Source organism: Anastrepha obliqua, chromosome 1 (assembly GCF_027943255.1).
Source record: "Anastrepha obliqua isolate idAnaObli1 chromosome 1, idAnaObli1_1.0, whole genome shotgun sequence".
NCBI lineage: Eukaryota > Metazoa > Arthropoda > Insecta > Diptera > Tephritidae > Anastrepha > Anastrepha obliqua.
The window spans coordinates 58546130-58561249 of record NC_072892.1 but is presented as its reverse complement, the minus strand read 5'-3'; the positions used below and the strand labels follow the sequence as shown (position 1 = coordinate 58561249).

The window sequence follows — 15120 nt, the reverse complement described above, 5'->3', positions numbered from 1 at the left end:
GGTAAATATTACCATACATTTTTTCCTTCATATATAATAAAAAAATTAATAATAATAACATTAAAACAACAGGTATTATTAACAACTAGTCGTCACTAATTATAAATTCGGTAAGGATGATGATGATACACTTGGTTTTATTTTAAATTCTTCAAGTAAATCAAATTAATAATAATCAATAAGAAGACATATGCAAATACAAATATGTAAATTTATATAAATACATATGAGCATATAAATACATATATATGCTCACTTAAATAGGAGAGTGCCAGATGTCGAACGTTGCCGAATGCGGGGGCCGATTGTGCTCTTTGTCGTTCGTTTCGCTTGCAGTTCAAGCAAGGTAACGACCAATGAGCAAGGTAACGACGATTGAGCAAGATAACGACCATTGAGCAAGATAAGGACACATTTTTTCGTGCGTGCAGCCGGCTAAATCGAATTATCAAAAATCCAATTTTCTTTTAATATCAGTTTTTACTAAAATCGATTTTTTTTAATAAAATTAGTTTCTAAAACCTCAAATAATAAAATACATTTTTGATAAAATGTTTGCTTTTTTTTGAGGAGGAAAACTTAAACATCTCAGCCAAATATAGACCGGTTTAGACATCTAAAGTATCATTAGAAAGGTAAATTCTCGCCTTTTTGGAAAATTGATTCTTTAACGCTTACATTTTTTTTCCAAATATCATTATTCTGGTTCTGGTGAAAAATGTTTAAACATTTTTATGCATACCTTTAAAGCTTAAACTCCTTCCCCTATCTTTTGAGGTGATTTTTTGGAAATAAAATATTTTTGAAAACTAATTTTATTAAGAAAAAACTCAATCATGGAAAGGGCGTATTTTCCAATCGATCCAGCTTAAATAAGTTTTAATATTTTTCCAAAATATTTTGGCGAAATTCATAAAATATAACAAATTTTATAATGCCAATGGACAAGGAGTGCCGGTATGTTTTTTGTTTTTGTATAGAGAGTGATGCACCCTAACCTTTATATAGAGTATATTTATTAGGAAACTAATTAATATGCATCCCCAAACACGGCTGCATGGCGTTTTGCTCACGCTCGCAAATCGAAAGACCTTCTCCAGCTGCGGTAAATATTCGCATCTTCTGCTATGTAAGTTGAGCGTAAGCAATCAGCGCAACCAATCTAATCGCCGCCCAATGAACTTGTACGAATTTTCATTGCTGTAGGGAAATTCTTGTCGATGATGTATATGATGCCTTATCCGGGCTCATCGACAACAATTGGCCGATTGAAGCTGAGAATAAGCGAGGTATGTGGAAGCAGAAGCAGCAATGTCAATGGTGCGCAACAGCAGATGTCTCATAACAGTGGGCAGCGCAAAAGTTGCATTTACTTACTAATGCGCGCGACGTCATTATATGTAATGAGCAATGTCATAAGCTTTTTACAGTATATGTACATATGTACATATGTGTAGAGTCGCTAAGCGAGCATGTAATTGCGGACATACGGACTTATGTTAGACTGCAACAAAGAAGAGCTACAACAGTGGAAGCCTAGCAGTTGGTTGGCAAAATGGCGAAATTCCACTTTCAATTCTACACAGCCAGCTCTTGCGTGTTTGGAGTGTAGCATTCAACGCTACTGCGCACTATATTGTTATTGTTGCTATGGCTGTGGCCGGGCTGTAGTTGGCCATGCTGTGGTGATGCACTGCCTGCGGCACAGCAAATGCATCAAAATAATGAGCATGGAATATGCATTTAAAGCATGTACCTGCCTATGTTTATTATGCTTTGTACTTAAATATGTACGCACATCCATATACATACAACCGAGGAAGATGCTTACATTACCTCCCTCCCTCCCTGGGCGGCAACCAAGGTTGTGTCGATCAGGCGAAGAAGAGCTGCTGGTAGCAAATGAGGGCGACAGTGAGCGCGATCGATAGCTCAAACGACAGTAGTGCTCGGAGCATTTAAGAGGCAGGCGGGATTGCTGCAAATTGTGGCAACACACATTTATTTATAATAATTTTTTGCTTCCTTTCGGCTGCCGATCGAATTTGTCGAATCAACGAACAGCTGGAGCAATTTTGCCACTGCTATTAGAACCGTAGCAATATTTTTGCCTGCATTGTTGCTCTTATTATTGCTGCCGCACTTATTGTGGCACGTTGCATTCGCACCAAATACATACATGCATATACCTGTGTGCAAAATAAAAGGAGCGCAAGAATTGCCAACAGTACTGCTCTGTACAGCATTTATAGAGCATACATCCGGGACACCCTATATCGTCGAGGCATTGCGCCGAAAATCATCCAGCTAATTAAAGCCCAGTGCGATAGCTTCAAATGTAGGAATGGAATTCTATCATCCACCAAATGTTGAACAGAATGGAATTCTATCATCCACCTTTGGATCTATATCTGGTGTTCGGCAAGTTTGGCTGATTTCTCCTATGCTGTTCCTTATCGTGCTCGATGACGTGCTTGCAAGATTTCGAGACGGATGCCGCGGAGGCATGCAATGGAACTTCAGCGAACACCTTGAAAACTTAGATTACGCCGATGAAATCTGTTGCTTTATGTAAATGTCGCGGAGCCAAGCAGTAGCTTCAGCGTTATTAATTCCAGCATTCAAAACGTCAATAACTTGACGTACCAGGGAAGTATAGTTTCTACGGGCGAAAGTGCAGCAAACGTCATACAAACCAGAATCGGTAAAGCTCAGCTGAAAAGATATGGAATTCTACATCGATTTCCACACATACAAATCTGCGTATTTTCAACCTAAATATAAAATCGGTTTTTTTGTATGGCTGTGAAACCTGGCTCATGACAGATTTGCTCGCAAATAAGCTGCAAGTTTTTGTCAATAAATGTTTAAGACGTTTATTGCGAATTTGTTGGCCCAGAACAATCAACAACAGATAGCTTTGGGCGAGTTGTAAGCAGTAAACCATTCAGACTGAAATAAAGCAGAGGAAGCGGAGATGGATTGGCAAAGGATGCCTCTTGGAAAGGATGCCACAGAAATATGCAGGCAAGCACTTGATTGGAATCCGCAAGGCAATAGAAAAAAAGGAAGCCTAAGATGCACTTGGAAGAGAACTGTTGAAAAGAACTTAATTTTGCAGTGAAATATTTCAAAGAAGTCAAAGTCATTGCGAAGGATCGTGGCCGTTGGAAGCGTTTTGTATAGTTTTAACTTTTGTTTTTATATTTTTTTTTATATTTTATAAAAGTGTAGTGCTTTCGACAACAAAAACCATATATGTAACTCAAAGCTCGAAACTTTGTGCGTAACTCACAGAAATGTAACTAGTTTGAAAAAATTATCATAAAAATTTACTACTTTTTAATCAGAAATAAATTTCTGTCAATACACTTCTATAGCCCGCTCGATTTTAGAATAATAAAGTGTAACTTCGAAGTCGCTCAAAAATTGCGTTGATTTTTTGCATACAATGTAGAGCATTTCCTTTCATATCAAAGACTTACGAGTATCTGATTTGTATGTCTCAAAAGTGAAGTCATACCATTCCACGCACCGCCAAGAAATTCAAAACTACAATTTTAGCCAAAAACAATCATGAATTCCGTATTTTCTGAAACATAACTTGGCTCAGAGGGAGGCCATCAATGCGACGACAAAATATTGTGAAAACCCCAAATTCCCCTGACTTGGTGCTTTCATATTCACTTCCTTGAAGGGTTTTTAAGCAAATTGAATGTATTTACTGGAAATAGTGTACCATAACCCTAGAAATTTTAAAATAATGGACCACACCTACAAATATTATATACATTATAATACCATATCTGTTCAAGACCTGGGTTGCCTTGCGCTCTTTTCTAAAAACAAAACTTTAAAATATAGTAGCAAATTTCTTAAGAACTACATATAGAGGACGACATAAGAAGTCTGCTGCAAGAAATTTTTCTTCAGCATTTCAGAAGCAATTTTTTATAAGGAGTTTTCGCGTTTCTGGATATCTGCATCAGGGCCCTTAGGAATAAAAAAAAGTACAAAATCCGGCGAATAGGACTATCCGCTCTAAGAAGCTACTTTAAAGTCATCTTTTAACAACGCGCTCGAAGAAAATTAGGCTCGACAGATGCAAGCAGCTTCTTCACTGGCACGCGATCAATGGCCATGAAAATATTCTTTTCGCAGATAAGGAAAATTTCAATGTTGAAGAAGTTTTTAATAAGCACAACAACAAAATCTATGGCGCAAATCAAGAGGCGCAAAAAATGTTGTTCCAATGGTTCAGTGTGGCCATCATCCAGCCTCTGTAATGTTTTGTTTGGAAGTGTCTTGTAAAGGCGTTACATTTATTTATATCTCCAGCAAAAACCACCCAGCAGGGGCTAAAACAACAATATTCCTGGTTTCACAGCCGCAGCAGATTGGCCGTCTGCCAGATCTGAATCCATTAGACTTCAGTTTGTGGTCAGAATTGGTGAACAAAATCTCACAAAAATTTGGAAAGTCTCAAACAATCTTTGGTTCGAACAACGCCGTCAAAATTAACGGAAACCGTGCGTGCTGCAATAGCTGAATGGCCTAATCGTTTGAAGGCTTACGTAAAAGCAAATGGTCATCGTTTTGAATGAAAATTAAAATTTTTTTTTAATATTTACATGATTAAATTAAACTAACTAACTAAAAAAAGTATTATATATTTAATTTAATAATTATTATCTATAACTGCCTTCACTTGTACCAGAACTTATGGCGGTACTAAATATATAAAAATACGAAAATTTTTCTGGCGAAACAAAAAACAGCTATAATATACATATAGGAAGGCAAAGGCTAAACTAATAAAGTGAAAGGTATTCCTTTATAAAGAGAGGGTATCACGCTAAACAGCTGGTGTATGCCGCAAGCGTACTTCTTCCATGGGAGTGTCAGCCTGGTTATTGAATAGCCACACTACCTCATACTCTTTGTTTTTGGAACACTTCAGCAATGTCGCTATTTTCTTATCGTCTTCTTTCCCCTAAAATCTATCGTCCTTTCCTGTACAAAGTTTACTTCGATTTAATACTATTTTAAATTTGCGCTATCAATAAAATTCTTAATTTTTAACTGATATAAAAAGTATCACCAAACCCCAATTGCTTGAATTTTTTCCAAGCACAACTACTCGAACGTTCACACGTTTGTACTTAAAATAAAAGTAAAAACAGGTTGCGGAATAAAATGCTTTGCAAAGAAACAACCATTCTTGTCATTTGTTCAATTCCACAACATACAACATACATCTGTACAATTGATTCGAAAATCCCCGATGAGTCGTTTCTATTATTTGTTTCAGCACTGTAGGCATGTATGTTGTTACACATGTAGATTTGTAGATCTGTAACGCGCGATCGCTGCAGAACATATCGAGCGTGGAAGTCTGCTGATTTGCATATATTGCTTCATGCAAAACAGCAACAGCAGCGACACTAACAACTACAACGCCAATTACAACAATTCACATGCCTGCATATGCGCTGCAAGACCCGCAAAGCCACTTTAGCGCCCCATAATTTTCATACTGCCATAGTCTCATAAGATCGATGTGTTTTGCGATGTGCGAGAGATCGCTGCAAAGAGATTGCTGCTGTTGGTTGCAGGCGAATTGGTGTAAGCTGGACCAATGTATAGCGGAAAGAAAAATTACATGGAGTTATAAGAGTTTGCACTTACAGGGTCGCTATTAAGATTTGGTATCAATTTTACCTTTTAATTGGTGTAAAGTTCAAATATATAAAAGGTGACCAGATAGGAATGATGGTTCGGCTGTTGTCATCGAAGCTGCCAATGACATGCAGCTGGTCTAGAGACATGAAAATTAAAGGCGTTGAAAATTGAAGAAAAACAATCGGTATCAATTGCAAATCATTTTATTCATTAGATCAATTCTTTATTTACAAAAAAAAATACTTTTTTAATGACAATAATAAAAACAATTGCTTCCCCTGACGTAACGCATGCCACTGGCGTAACTGATTGGGGTAGCAGATTTACAAAAAAAAAAGTTTCTAGATATTTTATCTGCTTATTGGAGAAACAAAAAAAAAGGATTTTTTTCACGTTCTCGCTCTTAAAAAAAAAATAGAAAAATTGATTATAAAATTATAATTCTGCTACCTGTGAGAGCCACAGGTCTACTCAATAACATATTAAAAATTCAAATCAATCGATTCAGTACTTTTTGAAAAATTACCCAACGCCAATTCGGAAAAAATAGTTTCGAGAAAAACACGGTTAGCGCGCTTATACCTGGGCGTCGTACTTCAAATCGGTCTCGTTTTAAGGGGAAAGTCTACTGTGACAAGGGAAAAAACAGGCTTATTTTCCGGATTTTATTTCTAACAAAATATTGCTCGTACATAAAATCTATTTAAACTCTTATCTTTATTATATATTTAAGTTTTTGAAAAAAAAATTTTAAGTCAAAATATTCAAAATGGCCGCTGTGGCACTTCTGCAAGCGCAGGTCCACTTTTCTATACGGTGTACACGATATCTCGAGTTCTGATAAATGAATCAGCTTAAAAATTTAATTATATATTCTCTTTAATAGTGTCTCTCGTCTGACATAGGATTTTTTTGATATCGTTATTTGTTAAATTGTTATAAACAATAGTAACATCAATTTTAGGCAAAAAAAAAGAAAAAAATTTCAAGAATTTTTTTTTCAACGCCAAAATTTTTTATCGACATAATCCTACGTCAGACGAGAGTCAATACTATGTATATGATAACAATATTTTGTTTTTTTGTTTTAGATCACCGAAACGTAAGATTTCATGTACACCGTTTAGGCACCTAAGAAAAGCGGACCTGCGCTTGCAGATCTGCCACAGCGGCCATTTTGAATATTTTGACTTAAGGGGGAAGTCTACTGTGACAAGGGAAAAAAAGGCTTATTTTCCGGATTTTATTTCTAACAAAATATTGCTCGTACATAAAATCTATTTAAACTCTTATCTTTATTATATATTTAAGTTTTTGAAAAAAAAATTTTAAAGGACTAAACTAAAACGAATTTCAATATAAAAATTTGCAAGTATATTTTTGAAAGTAAAAACAATCATAACATGGAAAAAAAGCAATTTGTTCGAAATTCTAGACCAGAAAGGTGCCTTAAAAATACCAAATGAATCTACATAACTTCTTCCCCACATGCATATTTCCAACACAAAAGACGCTTTACTCTTGCCCTGGCATCGCTAGCGGGTACCGCTTCGGATACTTTTTAGGCAGGCGCGCATACTGCCTTATCGGATCTAAGCTAAGCTTCGCATTCAGTTTCCGGTTTGCGTTTTGAATTTTTACTAAGATTCTTTTCTAGTTTTATATATATTTACATTGTTGCTTACAAGGTTTTCTATTACCTTAAGAAATGAACTATCGCCACTATATTTAACTTTTTTTATCACTTTGATGTTTAGTATCTGCAGTAAATTTCTGGCAGTTACCCTGACGACATATCTGCCGTTTTATTTCAGCTGTGTTTTTTTTAGTTTTTCGGAATCAGAGTCTTAGTCTAGTTCGATTATTCCTTATTAAAAGATTTTTTTTTTTTTATTTCTTCGTTCTTTATATTTTCACAAGGCAGTTAACCAACGAAATTTTTCCATTCACTTATTGATTTGACATTTCTTGTGTACCACCTCTACACTGCTGCCAGTAACTTGAAAAGGTGAAGTATGTGATTCCTTTATGCATTGCCAAGTGCACTTATAACAAAAACAAAAAAGAAAATCAATTACAGGTTTGTTTTTTTTCTGCTTTCATGAAAATTCCTTGCCATTATTCAAAGACAAATAGTCATTCCTAAAGCGCTGGTCGTTAAAGCTCTCTCCTCGTGAGCTCAAATACAAAGCAGGAAACGGATATGGGTGCGCCATAATTCAGCGGTAGAGTAATTGTACACACATATTTATCGATGTACGTGGTAATTTAAGCTTGCCACAAATACAAGAAGTTTAGAGTGCTAACGAGATGTCGTTGACGTGTTAATATTCGAATACAAAAGTTGAATGCAACAATTTTTCACCTACTCGGCGATAATTTTAATATACAAATTGGTTAAGAAACTTTTAGAAAAGATTTTATTAAAATTAAAAACTCGCTGTTTTCCTATTTCTTATTTTTCCAGCTTACTCTTAATTTCAAGTACTATTAAACGCATTTCTGGCCGTTGTTATTGTAGCCGTCGTCCCCTATTACCGCGGCCAGCATGTCACATCAGACCGCACGCCGGGCGCCAGCGCCCACAAGCCTCGAATGTCCTTTGGCTTCGCTGGGCCGCAACAGTAGTGCCGTTATCGATTCATTGACGGGTCACCATCAACCGCCATATCGCCATCCGCTCAGTTCCAGTCCACTCGATCCACAGGTATATCAAATGTCACGCAAATCACCTGACCTCAGCATCGACGCGGACGATATCATCTATACGCCATCCGCTTCACAACAGGGCGACACAGTGGATGGACTGCTCGACGAATTGGTCAATATTGAAGAAGATGCAGATGCTGCTGCCGTTGCCGCAGCTGCCCAGCGCAACCACGCACTTCCAGAAATATTTCAATTACCCCGCAGCGGGTCGCATGGCAGTGGCGCATCGGTGGGACGTATTACCCGGCACCAGGGTGGACGTTGCAGTGTACCCACTGTATCGGGTGCGGTCAACGGAAATAGCACGCGAAATGCGCAATACTTTTTAGAGAAAAAAATGGATGCGCTATATTTGGGAAACGCGATACGTGCGCTGCCGCTGGGCTCGGAGGCGAGCCATTTTCAGAACGAGCGCTACTTTCTCGAAGAAGGGCTGCGCAATATATGTAATTACAGTAATGGTACTGAACGATTAACTGGTGAGTAAGACTCGTAGACATTGTATGACTTAGACGACTACTCAACATTTTTTCCATTTTATTTTTGTTACAGATGCGCACTACCTACGGCATCGCGCGTCAAGCCCCAGCGAAACGAGCGGATCCGATCGTTACCTACTCAATCGCACCGGTTCACCAACGGATGCATTCAGCTCGTCCAATCATCTGGACAATTTCCCCAATTCGAACAGTAACAGCACATCCTCCAATCTTGCGCTGGAACAACGTTTCCATCACACCAAAGTGAAAAGTCTATCCGATGGTCTATGCAACATTGGTCGCTTCTCGCCTAGTCTAGATCAAGGTTATGCCACTCTTGTCTCGCCATCGCCAACGGGTCACCATCTGAATACCATTACAACACATAGTATCGTTCACCACCCACCACCGTCCACGACCACATTGACGACGGTGACACGCTCACGACACGACAATGTTGCGCCACCACCGTGGAACAAGAAGACCTTTCGTTCGGGACCACTCTTTGATCGGCTGCCCGACGAAGTCGTATTAAAGATTTTCAACTGGTTCGACAGCTGCGAATTATGCATTTTGGCGCGCGTTTGTCGACGCTTTGACCAACTCGCATGGCGCCCACTGCTATGGAAGGTGATTTCGCTGAAAGGCGAGCATCTAAATGGCGATAAAACACTCAAAATGATATTCCGACAGCTGTGCGGCCAAACTTGCAACGGCTCTTGCCCAGAAGTTGAGCGAGTTATGCTCTCTGAAGGCTGTCGCATATCAGACAAAGGTTTACAACTGCTGACACGACGCTGCCCTGAGCTGACACATCTACAGCTGCAGACGTGCGTACAGGTGTCCAATCAGGCGTTAATGGATGTGCTTACGAAATGTACCAATTTGCAGCATCTCGATGTGACGGGTAAGGGATGAGAAAGAAATCCAAACATTATTTCAATCATGAATCAATAATCAATTCAAGAACCCATTTGTGCTCATGTAATTTCCTTTTATATCTTCCAGGTTGCAGTCAGGTGATCAGCATTAGCATGCATCCGAACCTGGAACAGCCACGTCGTCTTCTGTTGCAGTATTTGGATCTTACGGATTGTATTGTCTTAGATGATGTCGGGCTTAAAATCGTGGTGAAAAATTGTCCTCAACTGGTATATCTTTACCTTAGGCGCTGTATCAAAATCACAGGTGAGTTTCCCAACATCAACGCACTGCTCCTCACATATAAATCAAAAACTTGCCACTCACTTTCAGATGCCGGCTTAAAATTCGTGCCAAGCTTTTGTATTGCTCTCAAGGAGCTCAGCATATCCGATTGCGTGAACATTACCGATTTTGGGCTATACGAGCTCGCCAAACTTGGCGCCGTTCTACGCTATCTCTCTGTGGCGAAATGTGATCGTGTCTCTGATGCTGGCCTCAAGGTGATCGCGCGTCGCTGCTACAAGCTACGTTATCTAAATGCACGCGGCTGTGAAGCAGTTAGCGATGATTCTATAACGGTGTTGGCACATTCCTGCCCGCGACTGCGCGCACTCGACATCGGCAAGTGTGACGTGAGTGATGCCGGCCTGCGTGCACTCGCCGAAAGTTGTCCGAATCTGAAGAAGCTCAGTTTGCGGAATTGTGATATGATTACAGACCGGGGCGTGCAGTGTATCGCGTACTATTGTCGTGGCCTTCAACAGCTAAACATACAGGATTGTCAGATATCGATCGAAGGCTATCGAGCAGTGAAAAAATATTGCAAGCGATGTGTTATAGAGCATACGAATCCAGGATTTTGTTGAACGAGAAAGTGTTGGGTAAATTCGGTTGTGCTTTTTGAATGGAAAGAGCACGATGTGAGGAACGATAAGAGGCAATATGCATAAGATCGAGATTTGATTCGAAATTGTTGAATGTTTTCAAATTCTAAATATGTAATGTGTGAAATTAATTTGGGGGGTTTGACAAAAGTATGAGGCTTGATGAAATGCTTAAGTTCGCTCGCTTAAAATCTAATTACGAAATATTCGATTTAAACTTAAACTCAAAGAAAACTCTTTTGGATGGTTAAAGTTAGTTTTGCTCCTCCTTACAACTGAAAACACTCTGAATGTTATGTGAATTATACAAATTTAAATACTGATAAGACCAATCAATTTTTAAGCTGTCTTCAAAAAACAACCTTAACTCGAAAATAACATTTGAAATTGTTTTAAATGATTTGAAAACTTCGGAAATTTTCGTTTTTAGAAGAAAAAGAAACAAATAGGTAGGTTTAAACAGAGAGTTACTATTTTCTATTATTTAACATAAAAGATATTTCTGTTCATTACAATATTTTGCTTATTCTTTTGTTTTCTTTTTTTTAATAAGATAATTTAATTTAAAATCTTCACGAACTATAAAACTTTAACTAAAACTGCATAGCACGCATTTAATAATTTGTACAGATGATTATATTTTTTATTTAATATTTATACTAAATATATGAACAAATTTGTATATACATAAACTATAAAGTATTGCGAGACATACAAATTATGCGAATTATTATAAAATTTGGTAAAACAATTGTAGTTTAATTGCAAGACAGTTTGTTTTGTTTATGTAAATTATTTTTTATTAAAGTAGGAACTAAATGTGTATGTACATATGTATCAATAATAAAAGGCGCAGAGTACAATTCAATATATAATTATACGAGTTTTATTTATTACTTCCAAAATCGCGGATATAAATCCAGAGAACGTAAATTCATGACTTTATGAAATTATGAATTTACGTTCTCTGATAAATCTTTTAACGCCACCAAAGCATGTACAAAATCTAAATCTCTGCATCACCCTGTGCTACATGAACAGTGCTGCCCAATTAATTATGGTTTCACTCAAAAACATCTGATAGCGGTCACCGTTTTCGAGGTTAGAAACGATTGTGTAATGTCAAATAATAAACAGGAATTTCTATCTAATAACGCTAAGGGAATTAATTTCACAATATTTTCTAATTAAAAGACTCAAAAAACGAAAACAAATAATTAGTGGCACATAAACTATGGCTAAGTATTTGGCACAGATAATTATGCTTGGAGGGCAGGCTATCGGTCGTGCTTTTGCAAAGGCGTTAAAGCAAGAGATCGCTGCTTCACAGGAGGCGGCACGACGCGGTGGTGGTGGTCAACAAGGCGAGAAACGTGCTGAAGCAAATGCGCGGACCGGTAAGTAGTCGATTTATGGGCTCCGACTCCATGTGTTCTCCCCTCACTTGTTTTGAGAGAAATATTACGAATTTTTCAATGAAATTCACAGGAGGTGTTCATTTCGTGCTTATTTTGCTAAAACTAGCACCAACACTATTCTGTTAATAATAGTTTTTAAGTTTTTTGTTGATAAAGTTTGTCTTTTACCTTCACCAAATTTTGATAGAATAAGTGCATTTATCACATTTATTTTAATAAATATTGAAACTATATTAACATACACACACGTTTTTAACTCTTTTTATTTATTTATACCACAAATTAACCATTTATATTGCATTTTTAAGTTGCTAACTCCAAATATGCCAGCTAAATTTACAATAACTGAAAAGCATGGCTGAATGGAGTGCTGCCAGAAGCAAAAACTAAAAAAAAATAATAGAATGCGATTGAAAACGAAGCAACATAGGAACATAATTTCCACACACTTTTTCTGTTAGAATATGAGGGAATGGGGGTTTACAACCTCTAAGGTGTATATATTCTTTTTAAAATTTTTTAACTATTCTTTTTTATATATAGATATTTAATATATAAAAAAGAATATATATAATATATTCATAATATAGTGAAAATTTTGAATAAAAAATCGCGCGATTTTTTATTCCAAATTTTCGCCTGCGGCGCTTTTTTTCTTTTTTTTTTTAAATATATATATGTATAATATAGTGAAAATTTGGAATTAAAAATCGCGCGATTTTTTATTCCAAATTTTCGCCTGCGGCGCTTTTTTTTCTTTTTTTTTTTTAATATATATATGTATAATATAGTGAAAATTTGGAATTAAAAATCGCGCGATTTTTTATTCCAAATTTTCGCCTGCGGCGCTTTTTTTTCTTTTTTTTTTTAAATATATATATGTATATATATATATCATATATTCATAATGTAGTGAAAATTTGGAATTAAAAATATATATATCATATATATATATCATATATTCAAAATGCATACAATCAAACATACTTTACTGAAAATCAAGCATTAATATATATATGTATATAAATATATACATATATCCATAAATATACCTATATATATATATATATATATATATATATATATATATATATGAATAGACGTATATAATATAGAAATAATTTGTAAAATTTTGTATTTCTAGTCATTTATTATCTTCTAAAATTGTTTATTTATACGATGTCTGGCAGCACTTCGGCTGGTTGTAGTAACCAAAATAGGAGGATTCTTGGTCAATTTTACAATTTTTAAACTCAAATAACTTAAAAACTATAAGGCTCCGGCAAGTGAAGTTTTCACTTTTGGATAGTAGAATACCCCCTCTACCCCCCCTTATACCCCTTTTTTTAAAAAAGTCGGGAGAACACATGGGTATTTTCCCGATTTATGTGCCAATAATGGGAAATAAAAAATTTGTTGTTTTTGTAATATGTGGCAGGCATGACACTGGAAGAGGCGAAACAAATATTAAACGTGGATGATTTGAAAGATCTGGAAAAGATTGTCAAAAACTATGAACACTTATTTGCTGTGAATGACAAAGCGAAAGGCGGTTCCTTCTATCTGCAATCGAAAGTGTTTCGCGCTAAGGAGCGTATAGATACGGAATTGAAACAACAAATGGATGCGGCGCGAGCGAAGAAAGACGCAACGTGATGAGGTGCAGTGGCATTGCCAGTAAAACAGTTTCTATAAATAGGTTTATTTTTCTAGAAGTAATTTAACATAAGTCGAAAAAACAAACGTTCGAAATAACGACACAAAAAGGAAGTCATCTGTACAAATAAAAACAAAACAAGGACATAGGACGACGCGAAAGGCAAACAATGATCGATATGATGTGCTCACTGTTTTTGTATAAAAAATTCTCGATGAAATTGTAAATATATTAATGCTGTCGTCCGAATGCTGCTCATGTAATTCCCTTAGTTGTATTTACTTGTTACAAAGTTCCTCTATTTAGATGAAAGCCTTGTTTTGCACCTATAATTTTTATTTTAGATCTGTTAGGAATTTACGCTTAATGTAGTTGTTAAACGAATAAAAAATGGATTGCTGAGAAAAATCATATTACTACTACAAATTAACTGATCAAATTTATATTTCGAAATTAAGGGAAAGGAACACAATGATGCACTTGACTTTGATTTTGCTTTTATTTGCCGGCATAATACTCTAATGATGTCACTCACACTCCCTTGTTTTATTATAACTATACGTACATATAAAAAAAATAAAATTTCCGTTTTATTTGAGCCACGGGAGAAACCATAATAATGTTATTGCCCAAAGGTCCCGGGTATGACTTATTACTGTTGGAAAAAATGTTGAGAGATCACGTGAATATGGATAAAACTGCTACCAAATTGCATACGCGAACGACAGTCTTGGACCGGATATAAGTCCGGGGTGTTTCGATAACGTAAAACCGACTGCATATCTTAAGCAACTTAATTTTCCCACAACTAATAATATTTTGAAAAATTCGTAAATATATTTCATTAAATTAGTTTAAAGCATACCAAACATTTCAAATGACAAATGTGAAAGGCGTGCATTTAAATAAAGTTGATATGAACAATTCATAAGCCACGACTCCCAAATCTACTTTATTCAAAAATGTTTTGTTATATTTAAAAAAAAAAAAACCTTTGTATTCTATTTCATTCGATACCACAAAATTATAATATATATTTTTTCTTTATGTCATCAATTAGGCGTTCCTGCATCGACTGTTTGACGAATTTTACCCGTACGTGCTCATGTTGGACATTTAAATTATGCCAATTTTTGTATATAAGTGTTAAGAGTCATATTTTGAATAAAACCGGGAAGAATATAAACTTTCTGCCACTTTTATTTTATAACAACATCTACGTGCGTCTTTTGAAATACCCCTTACATTTCATTATCCTATGTCACTTATAGGCTGTAAGTTGCAACAGATTTAAAATGGTGGTTTTGTTATGCGCGGCACTGTATTTAAAACATCAAAGTTAAGTTACGGAATATAAATTAATTTCT

At 36.1% G+C, this 15120-nt stretch overlaps 2 protein-coding genes across 6 annotated transcripts in view; both read left to right on the top strand.

The window, feature by feature from the left end:
* Nucleotides 1-11271, top strand: part of LOC129248255 (F-box/LRR-repeat protein 7) — a 103375-nt gene extending 92104 nt beyond the window's left edge. For all 3 annotated transcript variants that reach the window (XM_054887740.1, XM_054887756.1, XM_054887748.1), the window contains exons 3-6: nucleotides 8150-8870; nucleotides 8944-9777; nucleotides 9879-10058; nucleotides 10125-11271. In XM_054887740.1, the coding sequence (XP_054743715.1) occupies nucleotides 8231-8870; nucleotides 8944-9777; nucleotides 9879-10058; nucleotides 10125-10660 (2190 nt within the window). In that variant the 5' untranslated portion in view covers nucleotides 8150-8230 and the 3' untranslated portion in view covers nucleotides 10661-11271. The remainder of the gene's footprint in view (nucleotides 1-8149; nucleotides 8871-8943; nucleotides 9778-9878; nucleotides 10059-10124) is intronic.
* Nucleotides 11272-11774: 503 nt separating this feature from the next.
* On the top strand, nucleotides 11775-14899 carry LOC129235757 (mitochondrial import inner membrane translocase subunit Tim16). Of its 3 annotated transcripts, none has more exons than XM_054869783.1 (3): nucleotides 11775-12075; nucleotides 13535-13756; nucleotides 14814-14899. In XM_054869783.1, exons 1-2 carry the CDS (start codon nucleotides 11913-11915, stop codon nucleotides 13750-13752), a joined length of 381 nt encoding a protein of 126 aa, XP_054725758.1. In that variant the 5' UTR covers nucleotides 11775-11912; the 3' UTR covers nucleotides 13753-13756; nucleotides 14814-14899. The 3 variants fall into 3 exon arrangements, with proteins under 3 accessions (XP_054725758.1, XP_054725757.1, XP_054725756.1); XM_054869782.1 differs by lacking the exon at nucleotides 14814-14899 and adding an exon at nucleotides 13810-14183; XM_054869781.1 differs by lacking the exon at nucleotides 14814-14899 and having other exon boundaries at nucleotides 13535-14183.
* The last annotated feature ends 221 nt before the right edge of the window (nucleotides 14900-15120 follow it).

Bases quoted from the DNA above. Each gene is read 5' to 3' on its own strand.
- LOC129235757 (XM_054869783.1), top strand. From the start codon at position 11,913: ATGGCTAAGTATTTGGCACAGATAATTATGCTTGGAGGGCAGGCTATC. The intron at 12,076-13,534 runs GTAAGTAGTCGA...AATATGTGGCAG, and splicing joins TGAAGCAAATGCGCGGACCG to GCATGACACTGGAAGAGGCG.